Consider the following 20,675-nt stretch of genomic DNA (forward strand, 5'->3'; position numbering starts at 1 on the left):
GTTAGGGAAAACACTCTGGAGAGCCACTGCCAGTCAGAGGAGGTAAGACTGGGACCATTGTTATCATTCTCTTTGTTTATATTGTATTTATTCAAAACATTTACTAACTGCCTTTCTTCCATGTAGAGCTCAAGGCTGCTTATAATACAGATAATGCACATAAGATAAAAACACATTAAAAACAGAGGCATTAAGATTTGAAATCACAATTAAAAACATAAGAGAAGCCGTGATGGATCAGACCATCAGTCCATCCAGTCCAACACTCTGTGTCACACAGTGGCCCAACCCAGGTGTCACCAACAGTCGGGCCAGAACTCCAGAAGTCCTCCTACACCACCCCCCAGCACCAAGAAAACAGAATATGTCTGTCCCAGACATACTGCTCTATCTATACCCTGTGGCTAATAGCCACTGATGGACATCTGCTCCATATGTTTATCCAATCCCCTGTTGAAGCTGGCTATGCTTGTAGCCACCTGCCATCACTTCCTGTGACAGGGAATTCAATGTGTTAATTACTCTTTGGGTGAAGAATTCAGGACTGCTAATAAAGGTAACCAAATTCAGCTCAAAATAAAAACTGTCTTCAGCTGCCTCCTAAAGACTGTAAGTGAGTAGGGCAGATGCACCTCTCTACAACTGTTACGGCCCCTCCTCACTGAGCTTCAAGGCCCATTACAAAATATGAAAATCAAATCCCCCTCAAACAGCAAAGACGCTGAATGCAAAAGAATTAAAAATCGGACAGGCCATTGGGGAGGGCGGCAGGTTTACAGGGGGGCAGAATTTATAGGGTTGCCTGCTCTGGGTTGGGAAATTCCTGGGATTGGGGGAGAGTGGGGCTTGAAGGGGAGGAACATCAGCATGGAGTCCACCTTTCAAAGCAGCCCTTATCTCCAGGGGAATTGATAGCTTGGAGATCAATTTCATTCCAGAAGATTTCCAGTCACTGCCCGGTGGCTGACAACCAGTGTTCCCTCTAAGCTGAGTTAGCGTGAGCTAGCTCACAGATTTTTAGCCTCCAGCTCACAGATTTTTGCTTTAGCTCAGGAAAAAAGGCCCCAGAGCACACTGATTTATGCAGTAGCTCACAACTTTAATACCAGTAGCTCACAAAGTAGAATTTTTGCTTACAAGACTCTGCAGCTTAGAGAGAACATTGGATACCAGCAGTGTTCCCTCTAAGCTGAGTTAGCATGAGCTAGCACACAGTTTTTTAGCCTCCAGCTCACACATTTTTTGTCTTAGCTCAGGAAGGATGATCCCAGAGCACACTAATTTATGCAGTCGCTCACAATTTTAATGCCAATAGCTTACAACTTTAATGCCAGTAGCTCAGAAGGTAGAATTTTTGCTCACAAGACTCTGCAGCTTAGAGGGAACATTGGATACCAGCACCTTTTTTTGGGGGGGGGGGGGGCTTTTCCATGTCCTGAGGAGGGAACTGGTGGAAATCAGTACAACCTTATAGATCATAGAATCATAAAGTTGGAAGGGACCTCTAGGGTCATCTAGTCCAATTCCTCTAGATGAATGCTGACACCATTTTTGTTGCTGTTGCTTGTTTACACACACACACACACCACAAAAAGCACTGGAACTGGAAACGATCCAACCAAAATGTGGATTGGGATTAAAATGTGGGATTTGCTGCTTGAGAACGCAATGATGGCCACAGGAATAAACAGCTTTAAAGAGGGATTGGATAGATTTATGGAGGATAAGTCTATCGGTGGCTATTAGCCATGGTGACTCAGGGAAGCCCTCACATTCAGAGGCACTAAACCTTTGGATCCCAGAGCCAAGAGGCAACATGGAGGAAAGGCCTCGGCCTCTATGCCCTCTTGGTAGCCATCCAGAGAACTGGTTGGTCGTTGTGTGAGACAGGATGCTGGATTAGACAGACCACTGGTCTGATTCAGCAAAGCCCTTCTTACATTCTTGAAATTGTCTAGGAGGCAATGAAAAGAATCCAAGCCAACAACCTCGCGCTTTTATGTATGCGTGGAGTGTATTTGCTCAGCAATGCATTTGGGCGCTATCTGGGCTTCCACGCTTGGAGAAAAACCAGCATTGAGACACCTTCTCGCCGTCCCCGCCCCAAATCTAGAGGCAAGCTTGGAGGTTCCCCACTTTTGCAACCCTGCACCCTCTCTGCAGAGCTTTCCATCTTTCCTCCACCTTCATGGTAACCGCCTGTTCTCTGCTGGAGACTCACCCTCTCTTTGCATGGCACCCCCTGTGGCTAGCAGCCGCTCGTCTGAAGTTGCTTCCCTGGCTGGGGGAAAGAAACACAAAATAACAAGTCCAAAAGTCAGGTTCTCATTAGGGATTGGGAGGGGGGCAGGAAGCCGGAAGGCGCCCTCTTGCTTTCTGGCACGGGTGCTCCCATGGAGCTGCTTGGACTCTCTAGGATAGGACAGCTCGGTGCCTTTAACTCTTTCCGCCACGCTTAGGTGTGAGGAGCATAGAGAGGGCAGCAAGGAAGCAGACCACCTGCCAATCCCCAGGTGGAGGCAGGGGATCCCCCGGTTTGGAAGCCCTCTCCCCCCTTCCGCGTCAGGGTCATCAGAAAACAAGGGGAGGGAAATGTCTGATGGGCACCCCATTATTCCCTATGAATACCACTTCACATAGGGTATAATGCTGATTTGATCTGCGGCTATCTGGGGCTCTTTAGGGTAGCTGTTTTTTGAGGTAGAGGCACCAGATTTTCAGCATAGCATCTGGTGCCTCTCCCCAAAGTACCCTCCAAGTTTCAAAAAGATTGGACCAGGGGGTTCAATTCTGTTATTGCAACAAAAATATTATTGCAGAAGGAAGCTTTCTTTATCCACAAATTCCGGACCATGTCTTCTTGGGGCTTAAACGCCTCCCTGGATCTATCGGTACTCGCTTGAAATTGTGTAAAAAATCATTGTAAAATGGATGTATTACTTTGTTTGGGAAAGTGTGTTGAATCTCTGTAATTGTAACAGCTGTGTTAGACCATTTAACGCATGCCCAATGAGGCTTGGTATGGAGAACCGATCGTGCAAACAAGAAATGTAAACTATTGCGTGTGAGCCGTTGCCTTAGCACAGGATAAGAAGTTATTTCTGAGATCAATGTATATAAATACAGGTTTATTTTCATATGTTTTGGAGGGTATTATATTAATCATTTAATTTTATGGTAAGTTCCTGACAAAAATGCAGGCGGCCAGTGGAAGTGGCAAATGAAACATGAATAGAGACTTGAATTCGTGTAGCTGCACCTGTTGGATGCAGGACTGCTACCGCTACATTATTCAATTATTATGGTACACCTGTGTCTGTCAGGAAACGGGATATACAGACAGCAGGATACTAATTTATTACAGCATTGAATATGAACTTTTTTTACAACTAGTGAAATAATTTCTGAACATTGAGCTTGGTTGAGTCACTTGAATTTTGTTTAAAAGATATTTTGGAAAGTTCTAATGAATTGAGTATTTCAGAAAACTGTGCATTTATTCAAAGCTTGTTAATTTCACAGTGTTCTTTCTTTTTTCTATCAACAGTGTTCTTTCTTTTTTCTATCAATCTATACACTGTGGTTTCCGGTTTGGTCTTATTCCCACCTGGGGATTGGCAACTGTATTGTCAGGTCCATGTTGGGAAACTCCTGGAGATTTGGGGACTGAGCCTGGGGAGCTCGGTGAGGTACAGTGCCCGAGAGTCCACCCTCCAAAGTATCCATTTTCTCCAGGGGAGCTGATCTCCATAGTCTGGAAATGAGCTATAATTCCAGGGGATTCCTAGGTCACACCTGGAGGCTGGCACTCCTACATGGCAGTCCAACCTAGCTTCTGCATTCTTGGAGGAACAGTGGGATAAAAGTGTACTTCACAAAGAGAGAGAAAATAGGAGTGTAGTACTAAGTATTATAATTACAAGTAGGTGGCAGCCCTCTTCACCAGATGGATTTCTTGTCTGTCTTGCGGCTGTCAAAAAGCACAGAGCTGCTGGTGGGGTGGGAGTCAGCCACCTGATGAACAGAGATTCTCTGAGCAGACACAGGAACTTTCACAGGACCTGAATACTCGTGAACTCGATGCTTTGCGAGGTAGTTCACGTGCCGAGTGAGAGGATGCTCACAACAGCCTGGAGCTCAGCCAAAGAGAAGGAAAGTGTCCAGGGTTGGAGGCTTCCAGAATGCTACAGGCCCTGTTACTATGGGTAACCATCACAATGGAAGGCCAGATACCAAGGTGATGGCAGGGAAAGATGGCAAATCCAGGAGTCCAAAAGGAATAAGCAGTGTAAAAATGGCCTGACAGAGCTTCATGAGATGTTTGTTTACATCCAGGCCAGGAAAAGCTTCAGCGGCCCATTTTCACATATCTGTTAATGGGACAGGACATTATTATCTAGGCAAGTTGTCTAGAGAACAACAGCCCTACCTCCTGGGATTAAGAACATAAGAGAAGCCATGTTGGATCAGGCCAGTGGCCCATCCAGTCCAGCACTCTGTGCCACACAGTGGCCAAAAAACCCCAGGTGCCATCAGGAGGTCCACCAGTGGGACCAGAACTCTTCAGAAGCCTTCCCACTGTTGCTTCCACCCCAAGAAGCAAGACGACAGAGCATCACTACCCCAGATAAAGCGTTCCATCTATACCTTGTAGCTAGCAAGTTTGGTGTAGTGGTTAAGTGTGCGGACCCTTATCTGGGAGAACCGGGTTTGATTCCCCGCTCCTCCACTTGCAGCTGCTGGAATGGCCTTGGGTCAGCCACAGCTCTCACAGGAGTTGTCCTAGAAAGGGCAGCTGCTGTGAGAGCCTTTTCAGTCCCACCCACCTCACAGGGTGTCTGTTGTGGTGGGAGAAGATATAGGAGATTGTAAGCTGCTCTGAATCTCTGATTCATAGAGAAGGGCAGGGTATACATCTGCAGTCTTCTTCTAGCCACTCATGGATCTCTACTCCATATGTTTATCCAATCCCCTCTCGAAGTGGCCTATGCTTGTAGCCACCTCCACTTCCTGTGGCAGGGAATTCCACATGTTAATGACTGTTTGGGTGAAGAAAGACTTCCTTTTATCTGTTCTAATCATACTGCTCGTTAATTTCATTGTGAGAAAGGGAGAAAAGTGTTGGAATTCTGAGAATTCTCCACCTTCTCTATTCCATGCATACATTTGTAAACCTAATTTTTGTTAGAAAGAGAAAGAGAGATGGTATCACTTGATGGGACATCACCACATCAAGTGATGCTCTAGGAGTTCCCCCAATCTCAATATTATTTAGCATAGAGATTGGGGGGAAATTCCTAGAGTGTGATGGTAACATTGCCTCCAGGTCTTCACCCAGAAGAGGTGCTGTCGTATCAAGCAATGATCCCTTTCCCTATTCCCCTCTCCCCCCTCAAAATTCCTGGCATAAACCTGGCAGATAGGCAGGATATAAAGTTTGTAAAACAAAATAAAATAAACATCGCACGTGCACTGAGTATGTACTATGGAGCACACAATTTAAATTATACATTTATCTAGGAAATATTGGCTGTTTCTTCCATAAGTGCAGGATGTATGCCTGTTCCCTGTAATGTGTGTATGGGGCTCCTTAGGACCTATGAAGCAAAGTAAACGCAGCTGGGGTTTTCCAGCTTCCGGGCCTCTGTAGCATCAGCCTTTCCACATGGGTTATGGTCAGGGGTCTTTTTGTAGAAAAACAGGTGGTGGAGCTCATTAGCATAACATGAAGCTGCCTTATACTGAATCAGGCCCTCGGTCCATCAAAGTCAATATTGTCTACTCGGACTGGCAGTGGCTCTCCAGGGTCTCAAGCTGAGGTTTTTCATGCCTATTTGCCTGGACCCCTTTTAGTTGGAGATGCCGGGGATTGAACCTGGGACCTTCTGCTTACCAAATAGATGCTCTACCACTGAGCCACCATCCCTCCCATTAACTCATTAGCATATGCCGCCCCCCCCCCCCAAGCCAAAAGCAACCTGAAGCAAGAAAGGAGAGTCCTGGGTGAGCGAGGCCTGCTTCAGCTGGCTACAGATCCAGCCAGCCCAAGCAGGTCTCACTCACCTGGGGCTCTCCTGGGTCACACACCCCCAGTCAAGAGACCAGCAGGCCACCCACACCCAGAATCACATAAGAAGTCGAGAAAGGGTGGCATGGGCTTCTCCAAGGGTTAATGAGGGCTGCTGGGGCGTGGCAAAGCTCCTGGTGGCTGCCCACTCTCCTAATCCAGGGATTGTTATGCAGCTGCACCTACTATTCAAAGGACAAGGTAGGTGGGGAGGAGGAAGGGGGAACCCTCAGAAAGGTTCAGGAGCTGTGCTCCTGTGAGCTCCTGCTGAATTCAAGGCCTGGTTATGGTCCAGGTTTAGTGTTATTTTTCCCACTTTCTCACAGTACTGTGGTGCATTCTTGTGCCTCCTGGGGTTTCTCCGCCTTTCTTCCTTCTTTCTCAAACCCGCTTTGCTGCAGAGTTTGGAAAAAATTGCTGCAAAGCTTGAATGGCTGTTGTGTGGGTGGAAAAATTCAGTTTTCAATTGTTCTGTCTGAAAAGCAGCTATTTTCCCTACCTTGCAGAAGCCATTTCCTTCCCTTGCCAAGAAAGCCTTTTAGGTGTTTTATGGCAAGTGACTGCCATTGTATCATACAGAGATATAACTACCTGTATCATATTCTCTAAGTTCCAGCTTTTGTTTTTCAAAAAGTAATTGTCAAGACCTTTTCATTGCAAAGATTTCAGGGGAAAGACATATCTTTGCAGTAAAAATGGTAAGAGACTTTTTAAAAAATGAAAGCTGGGAATCTGGCACACAGATTGTTATATTTATTATTATAATCAGGGGTGGAATTCTAGCAGGAGCTCCTTTGCATATTAGGTCACACGCCCCTGATGTAGCCAACCCTCCTGGAGCTTACAGTAGGCCCTGTACTAAAAGCCCTATAAGCTCTTGCAGGATTGGCTACATCAGGAAGGTGTGGCCCAATATGCAAAGGAGCTCCTGCTAGAATTCCACCCCTGATTATAATGATATTCTTTTGCTGCTTTTTATTTAAAAATTAAAGACCTGCTGAGGCAGAGGTTATGTATGTGTGTAATGGCAGAGACAGGGGCACAGAAAATGTAGGAGAACCTGCCATGTGGAAGCTCTGTTGGAAACTGTAGCAGCAATGGGAAAAGCATGAAAGACAGTCCTTGTGTTGAAAATGCTGTCATGAGTCAAAGCAGGGGTGGAATTCTAGCAGCAGCTCCTTTGCATATTCGGCCACGCCCCCTGATGTAGCCAATCCTCCAAGAGCTTACAAGAGTCTTTTTTGTAAGCTCTTGGAGGATTGGCTACATCAGGGGTGTGTGGCCTAATATGCAAAGAAGTTCCTGCTAGAATTCCACCCCTGATCAACAGATTAGTCCCATCTGTTCTCATACCTATTTACACAAGGCAGGGATTCCCAATATGCTGCCCTTGGGCGCCATAACACTTAACAAGTGTCTTTTTAAAAAAAGTGGGTGGGGCTAGGTGCGACTTTTGTCCAGCAAGACTTCTGATTGGCTATTTGGGTCAGTAATATTGTCCATAAATTGCAGACTTTGGGGTAAGCAGGCCAAGAAAGAAAGACATCCTTCACCCCTAGTGGGCTCTTGGGAGATGGAATATCTGGATGAGCATCATCTCTTAAATAGTACACCATAAGAGGAGGGAGATACAGGAAAAGGCCTTTCACAAGGTATGCAAGCTAGACCTTTCAACTCAGCCTATAAGGCAGTTCTGTTCTTAAACAAGCAGTGGTTTGCTTAAATTCAGAGTCTGCAGTCAACCATATTTGTAAAACCATACATTTTCCCATGCCTGTGAACATTAGCCGCAAAAAGGTGCTGGAATCAGCATGGCTTCTTAGCCACGTGGAGTTTCTGATGTCGAAGAAGGCCACTGCGACGGGTGAAACATTTCTGGCACTCTGCACATTCATACGGCTTCACTCCTGTGTGGGTTCTCTCATGCTGAATGAGGTACGACCTCCGGCTGAAGCTTTGTCCACACTCTGAACACTCGTAGGGTTTCTCCCCCGTGTGGATTCTTTCGTGTTCTGTAAGGACCGAGCTGTAACTGAAGCTTTTCCCACACTCTGAGCATGTGTAAGGTTTTTCTCCAGTATGCATTCTCTGATGGATGAGGAGATGGGATTGCCTGCTAAAAGTTCTCCCGCACTCGGAACACGTGTGCTGATTCACTTTGGCGTGGATTTCCTGTGGTCTAGAAACTTCACAGGGCTGAGTAAACCTTTCCCCAAAGTCTGACCATATAGAAGGTCTCCCTGTGGCATGTGTTCTTCCACGCATATTAAGATGCACTTTCAGCTTAAAGCTCTTGCCCCACTCGGGGGGTTTGTATGTTTTTTCTCCTGTGTCTATTTGCTGAAACTCTAGAAGGTTCAAACTCTGGCGGAGACTTTTCCCGCTATCAGCACCTGCCTTTTTCCTCTTACGTCTGCCCACTCCCTCTTCAAAGGTCCTTTTGGGAAAACGTTTCCCAGCTCCCTCACAAAGAAAAGTTTGTTCTGTTGTCTTCCTCAGATGGTTTTCCTGGTAATTTTCAGGTCCAGCCAAACTTTTGCGCATCTGCTCCCACTCAGGAACTTGGGAAAATTCCCCTTCTTTACCTTCCCGTGATGCTCCAGGGGCGCCCACTTCTTTTGGTCCTTCCAGCTGAAGATCCACCTCTTCCTCCTTTACAATGACATGCCAGTCATCTGCTGGAAGAAACAAAATCTTTAGGAATCCAGTCATGATTGGAGCAAAGGAAATAGGAAGCTGCCAAACACACCCACAACAAACTAAGAGCTGGTTAAGCAAACTAGGACCACGTTAAGAAAAGAAACAGTCCATGGCAGGGCTGCCTGAAATAAAGTGAGTTCAGCCAGCTCTGAATCAACCAAGAACACTTTACTGCAAGAAGAAACAGTCACAAACAGCGCAGGCACTTGTTTGTGTATCCTTCGGCAACTCATTATATACATTCTGGCCATGGTTAACCATGCCCCCCTAGCAGGCAACAGTTACTCCTACTGGCTTACCCCAGAATCTTTCATTTACATCTCTTTGTAACAAATTGTTACATGCCTAGCATCCTAATTGGCCATTTCTTCCAGGCTTCAGGATCCTGGTTTGCAAGGAGTGCCTGTCTCAAGTTCAGGCAATAATAACCCAGTGAGATGCAATATGATTATATTATATTAATGATTAATGTTGCAAGTACCTGAATGCTTTGTGGCAGCCTTACCAGGAAAAGTGGTCTCTCCACTGTCCCCCTGCCTGGGTTCCATAGGAAGCTGACTTTTTATGGTCTCTGATGGATCTCTTCCAGTTATCCTTGTGGCCTGAAACACACGGTCAGGGTACAATTTAGGCATGAAGATAGGTCAAGATGGCTAGTCATTTTAGTCTGTCTGTAGCAGTAGAAAAGAGCAAGAGTTCGGTGGCACCTTCAAAACTAAAACAATTTGTAGCAGGGTAGGAGCTTTCCTGAGTCACTGCTCGCTTTTTCATAATACAGCTAGAATGTGAGTCCATCTGTTCTTATACATTGGAGAGATTTCTGATGCCAAATGACAATAGCAGGTATGATTGGATTAGGTGTGATATGCAGAGGGGTAGTTGGCGTGGAGAAAAATCAGCAGTGGTAATGAGACAGGAAATCTGGGTCTTTATTCAGTCCAGAAGGAAACATCGTCTTGAGCTTCACTATCAGTTGCAAATCAGCAGTCTCTCTTTCTAATCCCCCTTTGAAATTCCTTTGTAAGAGAACTGCTACTTTTAGGTTAGCAACTGAATGTCCTGGAAAGTTAAAATGTTCCCTCACTGGCCTTTGAATGACATTAGCAACCACAGCATCACTCTACTCTCCAATTATAAGGACAGATGGAATCCCATTCTAGCTGTAGCCGAAGAAATAAGCAGAGACTCACAAAAACTCCAAGCCACACACAAGTTTTGTTAGTGCTTAAGGTGCTACTGCTCTCTTCTAGGCAGGAGCTGGGAGATAAATCCAGCTATTGCTTTGCTTCTGACAGATTTGGCACCAGGAGCAAAAAAACAAAAGCCACATACACACAAGTAAACCTTTCCTTTCTCCTTCTGCATCTTATTTATTTACTTCATCTGCCGTCTGTCTTTCTCGCTGAGACTTACAGAGTGCAAATCAGTGCAAGGAGTAGAAGGACAAATTTAAGAAGCCACACGATAAGACGAGAGTTCGGAAAGCTGAAGCAGAGCCTGACGTATTAGACAACAGGATACGTTAAAAAATGTGATCACAGGCTTAGCAGTGCAGTGATGCCATACTAAATTATTCAGAACTGATTGTGAGCTAATTTGACAACTCTAGGTTGGGAAACTTCTAGAGATGTTGGGAGTGGACTCTGGAAAACAGAGTCTGAAGAGGGACATCGTTGGCGTATAATGCCATACATCCCACCCACCGAAGCAATCATTTCAGGGGCACTGAACTCTACTGTCTAGCAGTCCTCCAGGCCCTGCTTGGAGGCTGGCAACCCTTTTTGCTGCCAAGTCATAGCTGACTTAAGACACCCCATGGGGTTTCCAAGGCAGGAGATGTTCAGAGGTGGTTTGCCAAAGAGTTCTCCTCCAAATTGCTGGAGCATCCCTGCATGAAACCATGGAGTTTTCTGTGATTTCCTAGAGCGTCTCCCACACTATGCGTCTGCGTAACACGTTGCTTCCGGATGATGCCATTGCGCCACATGCACTGCACGCACAGGGGGGAAAAAAGTCCCCCACCGGCAGCCAGTGGTAACTTGACAATCCTACAAAGCTAAAGGCCCATCCAGACCCAGAGTAGTCCTCACATGATGCCAACTCACACCACTGGCTCACTTAGCCCTCTAGAGCCGGCATTGTATCTGAGACCCTGCAGATCTACTGCCAGTCTGAGCAGACAATGTCAACTTTGGTGGACCAATTATCTGGTTCAGTATAAGGCAGCTTCCAGGGGTTTTTTTTGGCAGCAACTGCTCAGGAACTTAGGCACAGAAAGGTCTTTCCCAGCACCAGAGATCCTGCAGAGGCCAAGGATTCATTCCTGGGTAACACCTGCTTTGAGTACAAACCTAGCCCTACACCGTAGTCCTGTCCTGTTGCCTACAACCCCCAAAATAGGAATCTGTTCCAGATTTCTTCCCCGAAAAGTTCTGTTTCTGAGGGAATACAGAAGCATCCGTTCCACATTCCGAGCCAGTCGCAACAGCCCCCCACCCCTTACCGGCTCTTTGCAGCTCTCGGACTCCTTCAGCATCAACAGGAAATCTTCGGCTAGGGTCACTGCCTGGCTGCATGTCTCCGGTCTGCGTTCCCTGACCCAGCTCTGCATTTCCTCTGGCAGGATGGTCAGAAACTGCTCCAGGATCAGCAGCTTCAAGATTTCCTCTTTGGTGTGTCTCTCGGGCTTCAGCCATCGACGACACAGCTCCCAGAGTTGGCTGAAGACCTCTCGAGGTCCCTCGGCCTCCCAGTAGCAGAAATACCTGAAGCGCCGGCGCCAGATCTCCGATCCAACAGGGTCATCATCTGTCGTCTCCATCAGCACTACGTTTCCAGATAGATCCTGGCTTCTGTCAGCCTGGCGGGATGGCAGTGGAATCCCCCACTCCTCACAAGGCCATCGTTCAGCACTTCCTGACCCTTCGAAGGAGAACTTCAGCACCTTGGCATTCTCCTCAGACTGGGACTGACTTGGTGGCTTTGGGTTTTCCCATCCTTGTTGAGGAGACTGCGTATCCTTCGGCAGCTCCCGTTCTTGGGCTTCCCAACAGTGATGTGACTCTTCCTGAGGTTCTTGCTTAATCTCACGTGTGACTGCTTTGGCCAGAAGTGTTCTGCTTGCCTCAACCTGGATAATGTGAAGGTTTCTCTCCGGTCTCTCCTCTGATTCGTCTTCTGCTGGATCTTGTTTTTCTACCTTGATTCCTGGTGTGGTTTCTTGCTCTATCAATGAAATAAAGCAAAACAAAAATACAGTGCTGATAAGCCTCACCATGTGGAGAAATAAACCCCGCTCACAATTTTTGAAAGCTTCTAAAAGTGACCAGCATAACCCACAGGTGACAGCCAGCATGGTGTACTGCTTGAGATGAGAACTGTAGAAATAGAATAGTAGAATCACAGAGTTGAAAGGAAAGGCACAAACAGGCATAAGAAAAGGCCTGCATGGTTAACAAACAAAGTAATGGAAGCTGTAAAAGGTAAGAAGGACTCCTTTAAGCGGTGGAAAACCAGTCCAAGTGAGATTAGTAAAAGGGAACACAGGCTGTGGCAAATCAAATGCAAGACTGTGATCAGGCAGGCAAAAAGGGACTATGAGGAGCATATTGCAAAAAACATAAAGACCAACAATAAAACTTTCTTCAAATATATTAGAAGTAGGAAACCAGCCAGGGAGGCAGTGGGGCCCTTGGATGACCATGGGGTAAAAGGATTATTGAAGGAGGATAGGGAAATGGCTGAGAAGCTGAATGCATTTTTTGCCTCCTTCACTGTGGAAGATGAGAACTTTTTGCCCGCCCCAGAACCACTAATTTTGGAAGGGGTGTTGAAAGACCTGAGTCAGATTGAGGTGACAAAAGAGGAGGTCCTACAACTGATAGACAAATTAAAAACTAATAAGTCACCGGGTCCGGATGGCATACATCCAAGAGTTCTGAAAGAACTCAAAATTGAACTTGTGGATCTTCTAACAAAAATCTGTAATCTTTCATTGAAATCTGCCTCCGTTCCTGAGGACTGGAAGGTAGCAAATGTCACCCCAATCTTTAAAAAGGGTTCCAGAGGAGATCCGGGAAATTACAGGCCTGTCAGTCTGACTTCAATACCGGAAAAGTTGGTAGAAACTATTATCAAGGACAGAATGAGTAGGCACATTGATGAACACGGGTTATTGTGGAAGACTCAGCATGGGTTCTGCAAGGGAAGATCTTGCCTCACTAACCTGTTACATTTCTTTGAGGGGGTGAACAAACATGTGGACAAAGGAGACCCGATAGATGTTGTTTACCTTGACTTCCAGAAAGCTTTTGATAAAGTTCCTCATCAAAGACTCCTTAGAAACCTTGAGAGTCATGGAGTAAAAGGACAGGTCCTCTTGTGGATCAAAAACTGGCTGAGTAATAGGAAGCAGAGAGTGAGTATAAATGAGCAGTCTTCGCAGTGGAGAACGGTAAGCAGTGGGGTGCCGCAGGGCTCGGTACTGGGTCCCATGCTCTTTAACTTGTTCATAAATGATTTAGAGTTGGAAGTGAGCAGTGAAGTGGCCAAGTTTGCTGATGACACTAGATTGTTCAGGGTGGTGAGAACCAGAGAGGATTGTGAGGCACTCCAAAGGGATCTGTTGAGGCTGGGTGAGTGGGCGTCAATGTGGCAGATGCGGTTCAATGTGGCCAAGTGCAAAGTAATGCACATTGGGGCCAAGAATCCCAGCTACAAATACAAGTTGATGGGGTGCGAACTGGCAGAGACTGACCAAGAGAGAGATCTTGGGGTCGTGGTAGATAACTCACTGAAAATATCAAGACAGTGTGCGTTTGCAATAAAAAAGGCCAACGCCATGCTGGGAATTATTAGGAAGGGAATTGAAAACAAATCAGCCAGTATCATAATGCCCCTGTATAAATCGATGGTGCGGTCTCATTTGGAGTACTGTGTGCAGTTCTGGTCACCGCACCTCAAAAAGGATATTATAGCATTGGAGAAAGTCCAGAAAAGGGCAACTAGAATGATTAAAGGGCTGGAACACTTTCCCTATGAAGAAAGGTTGAAACGCTTGGGACTCTTTAGCTTGGAGAAACGTCGACTGCGGGGTGGCATGATAGAGGTTTACAAGATTATGCATGGGATGGAGAAAGTAGAGAAAGAAGTACTTTTCTCCCTTTCTCACAATACAAGAACTCGTGGGCATTCGATGAAATTGCTAAGCAGTCAGGTTAAAACGGATAAAAGGAAGTACTTCTTCACCCAAAGGGTGATTGGCATGTGGAATTCACTGCCACAGGAGGTGGTGGCAGCCACAAGCATAGACAGCTTCAAGAGAGGGTTAGATAAAAATATGGAGCAGAGGTCCATCAGTGGCTATTAGCCACAGTGTGTGTGTATATATAAACATTTTTGCAGAAGGAAGCAAGAGAGAGGGAGAATGAAGCAGACGACAGCCAGTTGCTCAGGGGCCTGATTCAGCCCCCAGGCCACATGTTCGACACCCCTGATCTAGTCCAACTTCCTGCTCAATGCAGGATTAGTTTAGAGCAGGGGTGTCAGACATGCAGCTTGAGGGCCAAATCAGGCCCACAGAGGGCTCCTATCAGGCCCATGAGCAACTCACTGTCATCTGCTTCCTTCTCCCTCTCTCTTGCTTTCTTCTGCATCACAGCTTGCTTTGCCAGGCTGGCTTTATTGCACACAAGTGACAGAGCAAAGCCTCTATTTTCTCCATTGGCTTATCAACACATGAAGCAACTTATGTACAAAAATTGCTATGCCCAGTCATTTCATGTTTTCCCCTGGGCCTTAGACTCAAAGCATTGACCATGAGATTTCTGTAATGAATGTCAATTAATCAAAAGTAGGTTTGCAACTTACAGACACACACCTGAACAATACCTGAACAGCATACTCAAGATTGCTACAGCACAGACATTGTCTCCAGAGTTTGATGCAATAATTCAGAGCAAGAGTGTCAGTTATCAGAAACTATTAAATAAATAAAATATTGCAAGAGTGCTAATATTTTAAGCATATTTTAATTTTTTTAAAAAAAATCTTTAATCTTGTTTGTGTCCTTTATAAAGTTTATATCTCCGCTAGCTGGCACTAGCGGACTAGATGGACTGCTGGTCTGATCCAGCAGGGCTCTTCTTATGTTCTCTCAAGTGGTCACTGGAAGGAACAGGGATTTCAGAAGGGCCACGCTGCTTTCTAGTCATGGCCAGCAGCTTTTACCAAGGAAGATCCTCAGTCCCTCTAGCTCAGTTTTATTCTCTCTGATCGGCAGTAGCTCTCCAGGGTCTTACAGTCTGAGAATAGCTATAGCAGGAGATGTGAGAGACTGATCCTTTGGCAGGTGACGCCCCAAGCCCCTCCTCGCCCATTCCAGTCCAGTGGGTTGATCCAATTCAAATAATCAGTGCGGTTCACACTGGTAGCAGACCAGGTTTTTCTTATTTTTGAACAACCAGTGGCAGAATCCAAAGGTGCCAACTTGGGCGGGGAAGGGGTACTGCCCTCTCAGCAGGTGGCAATTTTTCACAAGCTGATGTCAAAGGCACAGGGGTGAAAGGTTGGCTCATCAGAGGCTCATCTGTGTATAATACTTTGCCTCTGGGTTATGGTTTTTTTCATGGACTGTCATTTCATGGCTGCCCCCCAGGTAGCTGCCACTCTGAAGGTGCCAGATATATATCTTTCCAATGGATACAAACCCTCCCAGCAGTGACATCCCATAAATCTCTTTTCTCCCCTGCAGATTTTCTGCTTCCAGCCAGGCCTTGAACTCACCTTCTCCTTGGGGCTTTTCCATCGCACTCCTGGGAATAGGCTCCAGATCTTCCCAAAGAGGGGAAAATCCAGTTTTCTAAAAGGCAGGCTGAGAGGAGGAGGGACACAAAGCCAGAGCATTGACACTGGTCCTTCTCAATTTCATAGGCCTCTCTGGGCACAAAGCTCTATTTGTTTAACCCTTTCATCACCACCACCATTGTCTTTGTATTTTTAAAAAGCCACTCAGAAGTTGAGTCTGAGAGGGATGAAGGAAAAGCAACCAGAGATGCATTGGGAAATAGCCAGCTTTTTCTTCTCAGGAGAAGTTACAGAGTGGGGAAGTTTTTCTTCTCAGCTGGCTCACTGATCCTCATCAGCAAGGGAAATCAGTGTTTCTAGGCCTCATGGCTGTGGGAGATGGTTGGTTGGGGTTTTGTCACCCTACATTAGCACAGGGTTTTATTTTTTATTTTTTTGTAGCAGGAACTCCTTTGCATATTAGGCCACACACCCCTGATGTAGCCAATCCTCCTGGAGCTTACAGTAGGCCCTGTACTAAGAGCCCTGTAAGCTCTTGGAGGATTGGCTACATCAGGGGTGTGTGGCCTAATATGCAAAGGAGTTCCTACTACAAAAAAAAGCCCTGAATTTCTATTTTTCTCTTTCTCTTAGGATTGCCAACTCCAGGTTGGGAGATACCTGCATGGGGAGAGGGGGAGAGCCTGAGGAGGGTGGGGTTTGGGGAGGAGAGACTTCAATGGAATATAATTTTTGGGATATTTGGTTAATATAGCAGAGTTTTGCCCAGTCATAGAAGCATGATATTGAAGGCAGTAAATAAATCTCCCAATAAGTATATTGCAAAAAAAAAAATAAACTTGCATCTGTTCAAGTAGATCTAGTTCATATTCAGGTTGCAGTCGAAACGAGAGAAAGAAGCCCGATCTAAAGAGTACTCATTTGTCCGGCATCATGCGTATATGAGTATGAGGGCATCGTTTTGACAGGAGAGACCTGCAGAGACGTGTCTCCATGAACAAAGTTTGAGTCCAGTGGCGCCTTTAAGACCAAGATAGTTTAATACTAAAAAACTAAGATCATGGCATCTGGCCCCATCACACCTTGGCAAATAGAAGAGGAAGACATGGAAGTAGTGACAGACTTCACATTTCTGAGATCCAAGATCACTGCAGATGGTGACTGTAGCCATGAAATTAAAAGAAGTTTGTTCCTTGGGAGGACAGCTATGGCGGTCCTGGGCAGTATAATAAAAAGAAGAGACATCACCCTGCCAACAAAAGTCCGTATAGTCAAAGCGATGGTATTCCCAATAGTAATGTACGGCTGTGAGAGCTGGACCATAAGGAAGGCCGAGAGCAGAAGAATAGATGCTTTTGAGATGTGGTGCTGGAGAAGACTCTTGAGAGTCCTTTGGACTACAAGAAGATCAAATCAGTCAGTCCTAAAGGAAATTAACCCAGACTGTTCCCTGGAAGGTCAGATGCTGAAGCTGAAGCTCAAATACTTTGGCCACCAAGTGAGAAGGGAGCACTCCCTGGAGAAGACCCTGATGCTGGGAAAGATAGAAGGCAAAAGAAGGGAATGGCAAAAGATGAGATGGCTGGACAGCGTTGCTGTGACAAACACAAAATTGAGCAGACTTCAGGGGATGGTGGAGAACAGGTGGGCCTGGCGTGACTTTGTCCATGGGGTCTCAAAGAGTTGGACTCGACTGTGCGACTGAACAACAACAACGGTTTAATTCTGGGTATAAGTTTTTGTGTGCATGCACACTTCTTCAGATGCTTTGGTCAAACTTTGTTCTGTTGTTTCAGATCAACCTGGTACCCATGTGAATGTGTTTCCATGCAGGGGCAGCATGTAAAGTGAGCGAGAGGACAAGCAAGAGAGGAGGGGTCAGAGGGCAGCTCCCAGGTGAAGACAAAGAGGCATCCCATTCTAGGAGATAGTACCTATACCTGGGGTGGCCAAATTTACTTAATGAAAGAGCCACATAGAATAAATGGCAGATGTTTGAGAGCCACAAGACAGGAACAAACATTACACATGTCTTTCTTAAAATCCTTAATACTTTATTTGCACAGAAAGATAAAATATATATGTATGCACTTGAAAACATGACCATTCTAGAAGGACACTTTTAAAAAAAAACAAAGGCTGGGACTACCAGTCCCCATAAGACCAGCATAGAAAAAGGTTAGGGAATTATTTTTGGCACCAGTGAGAGAAGGAAACACACATATACTACATAAATCACTGGTCACAGTTTGCACCATTATGCATCTCTCTTTTGAAACTAAGGGGGAACCCTGAACTGCCCTCTTTAATTCCTTCCAGTAGCTACCTTACCTCTTGCGTTTTCATTCCCCACTCTAGATCTACAGGCAACCTCTGTGGTGGAAGAGAAAAGCTTGCAAGACTACCTATTCCGCCTCCCAATGCTAAGCATAGTTATTTGAGAGTAAGCCTGCATTCAATTCCTCCTTGATCTCTGGGAGCTACACAGTATGTGTGAAGGAGTCGCATGTGGCTCTTTCCTTCCTGTCTTGTGGCTCTGAAACATCTGACATTCATGTCTTTTGGCTCTTGAACATCTGACGTTTGTTCTATGTGGCTCTTATGTTAAGCAAGTTTGGCCACCCCCTTGGTCAGTGGCTGCCAGTAGGAAAAAAGGAGAGATTAATAGTATGACTTCAGGAGACTTCCGAACAAGTGAACATATGAAAATATGAAGCTGCCAAGTCCAATTCAAGAAATATCTGGGGACTTTGGGGGTGGAGCCAGGAGCAAGGTTGTGACAAACATAACTGAAATCCAAAGAGTGTTCTGGCAACCACATTTAAAGGGACTGCACACCTTTTAAATGCCTTCCCTCCATTGGAAAAAATAAATAGGGGCACCTTTTTGGGGGCTCATAAAATTGGACCCCCTGGTCTAAACCTTTTGAAACTTGGAGGGTATTTTGGGGGGAGGCACTGAATGCTATACTGAAAATATGGTGCCTCTACCTAAAAAAAACAGGCCCCCCAAGAGCCCCAGATACTTGCAGATCAATTCTTCATTATACCCTATGGGAATCGGTCTCCATAGGGAATAACAGAGTGCCCAGCAGCCATTCCCCTCCCCCCTCCCGCTTTCTGATGACCCTGAAGTAGGGTTGCCAAGTCCAATTTAAGAAATATCTGGGGACTTTGGGGGTGGAGCCAGGGGACTGTGGGGGTGGAGCCAGGAGACATTAGGGGTGGAGCCAAGATCAAGGCTGTGACAAGCATAATCGAACTCCAAAGGGAGTTCTGGCCATCACATTTAAAGGGACGGCACACCTTTTCAATGCCTTCCTTCCATAGGAAATAATGAAGGATAGGGGCACCTTCTTTTGGGGCTCATAGAATTGGATCCCCTGGTCCAATCTTTTTGAAACGTGGGGGGTATTTTGGGAAGGGGCACTAGATTCTATACTGAAAATTTGGTGCCTCTACCTCAAAAAACAGGCCCCCCAGAGCCCCAGATACCCGCAGATCAATTCTCTATTATTTTCTATGGGAATAAATCTCTATAGGGAATAAAAGAGTTCCCAGCAGACGTTTCCTTCCCCTTCCCCCCCCCCCCCGCTTTCTGACGACCCTGAAGCCGGGGGAGGGCCTCCAAACCGGGGGATCCCCTGCTCCCACCTGGGGATTGGCAACCCTACCCTGAAGAGGGGGGGAGGGCCTCGATCCCCTGCCCTGTGCCCACCTGGGGATCCTCTACCCCCACCTGGGGATTGGCAACCCTAGGCTGGCAGCCTTACACGGCGGGGTGCGGTCGCTGGCGTTCCCTTTGCCTGATGACAGATTTTTTGCGTTCACTCTGAACCTCTTTCCGTTTCAAAGTCCAGAGTCCTGCACACACACACCCCCACCCCCGGCTAGAATTTTACAAGTGTGTTTCCGAGGCTCGGCGACCCTCCTATTCGCTGCATCAGAGTAAACCCCGCCCGCTGCAGTCCAACCAGTTGATCCTCGATGGCTCCGAAGGGGTTAAAGCAACCGAGTTATGCCTCCCAGAGTGGCCATATGGGAAGGAGAGGAAAAGAAAGATTCCTTCCTGTCCTTTTGGGGCAGGCAGCTGTTTGCATAGTTATTTTGCATTTTGCAGCGGGAGAGGCGGTTCTGGTTCCCGGGGATTGCCGGCAGGGGAGGCAGAGAGGGCAGGTGAGCGGAAGCGCATTCGGGAGAATGGAAGATGCTGCAGGTGGGCTCGGGTTGCTTTTATTCTCGTTCCCCCAGGCTCTGAGTTCTGGGAGGAGGCTTGCCTAGAATCGCGGAGCAGTGACTCACGAAAGCTCCTACCTGCCACACATTTTGTTAGTCTTTAAGGTGCTGCTGGACTCTTGCTCTTCTCTTTAACATGGGTAGGCTTCGGTTAAAATTGCAAGCCGCAAGCCTCTAGAATCTGTGTCGCATGATTTACTCTATCTATTTATCGGAGTCTATCAGTGCAATCCTAAGCAGGTCTACTCAGAATTCTGCTAAAGTCTGCTCAATGGGACTTACTCCCAGAAAAGTGTTCTTAGGATTGCACTGTTAGTCACTTGATTTTATCTATCATCTGTCTATCTATCATCATCTATCTACCTTCTAGAGTCTGTCACTTGATTTACTCTGCCTACCTACCTACCTATTTAGTGTCTCAATTTTTTTTCTAGTTTCACCCATTACATTGGCATACATATTTGTGTCTCAATTTCATAAGAAAAGAGAAGCCATGCAGGATCAGACCAATCACCCATTCTGTCCAGCATGCCCTGTCACAGTGGCCAAAACCAGGTGCCAAGAGGAGATACACCAACAAGGTCTGAACTCCAGAATCCCTCCCACTGTTACCCCCCCAAGCACCGTGAATACAGAGCATTACTGCCCCAGATAGAGCATTCCATTAATACCTTGTGGGTAATAGCCATTGCTGGACCTCTGCTCCAGATGTGTATCCAATCCTCTCTTGAAGCTGGCTATGCCTGTAACCGCCACTACTTATTGCAGCAGGGAATTCCACATGTTAATGACCCTTTCTTTCTGGTTATGCCCATTAAATTGACAAAGAGATGCAGACAGCAAGCTTAAACATGCTGAATCATCATCAA

At 46.3% G+C, this 20,675-nt stretch overlaps 2 protein-coding genes across 2 annotated transcripts in view; both read right to left on the bottom strand.

Annotated features, from left to right (window-relative positions):
• LOC132571824 (uncharacterized) overlaps positions 1-2,405 on the bottom strand; it is a 50,594-nt gene extending 48,189 nt beyond the window's left edge. The window contains exon 1 of the mRNA XM_060238616.1: positions 2,222-2,405. Coding sequence (XP_060094599.1) covers positions 2,222-2,234 — 13 coding nt within the window. The 5' untranslated portion in view covers positions 2,235-2,405. The remainder of the gene's footprint in view (positions 1-2,221) is intronic.
• Positions 2,406-7,678: 5,273 nt separating this feature from the next.
• On the bottom strand, positions 7,679-15,616 carry LOC132572204 (zinc finger and SCAN domain-containing protein 23-like). The gene is made up of 4 exons (XM_060239043.1): positions 15,551-15,616; positions 11,271-11,992; positions 9,273-9,369; positions 7,679-8,745 (listed from the first exon to the last, which is right to left on the bottom strand). Exons 1-4 carry the CDS (start codon positions 15,570-15,572, stop codon positions 7,874-7,876), a joined length of 1,713 nt encoding a protein of 570 aa, XP_060095026.1. The 5' UTR covers positions 15,573-15,616; the 3' UTR covers positions 7,679-7,873.
• Between the last annotated feature and the right edge of the window lie 5,059 nt (positions 15,617-20,675).

This window comes from Heteronotia binoei, chromosome 5 (assembly GCF_032191835.1).
Source record: "Heteronotia binoei isolate CCM8104 ecotype False Entrance Well chromosome 5, APGP_CSIRO_Hbin_v1, whole genome shotgun sequence".
Taxonomy (NCBI): Eukaryota; Metazoa; Chordata; class Lepidosauria; order Squamata; family Gekkonidae; genus Heteronotia; species Heteronotia binoei.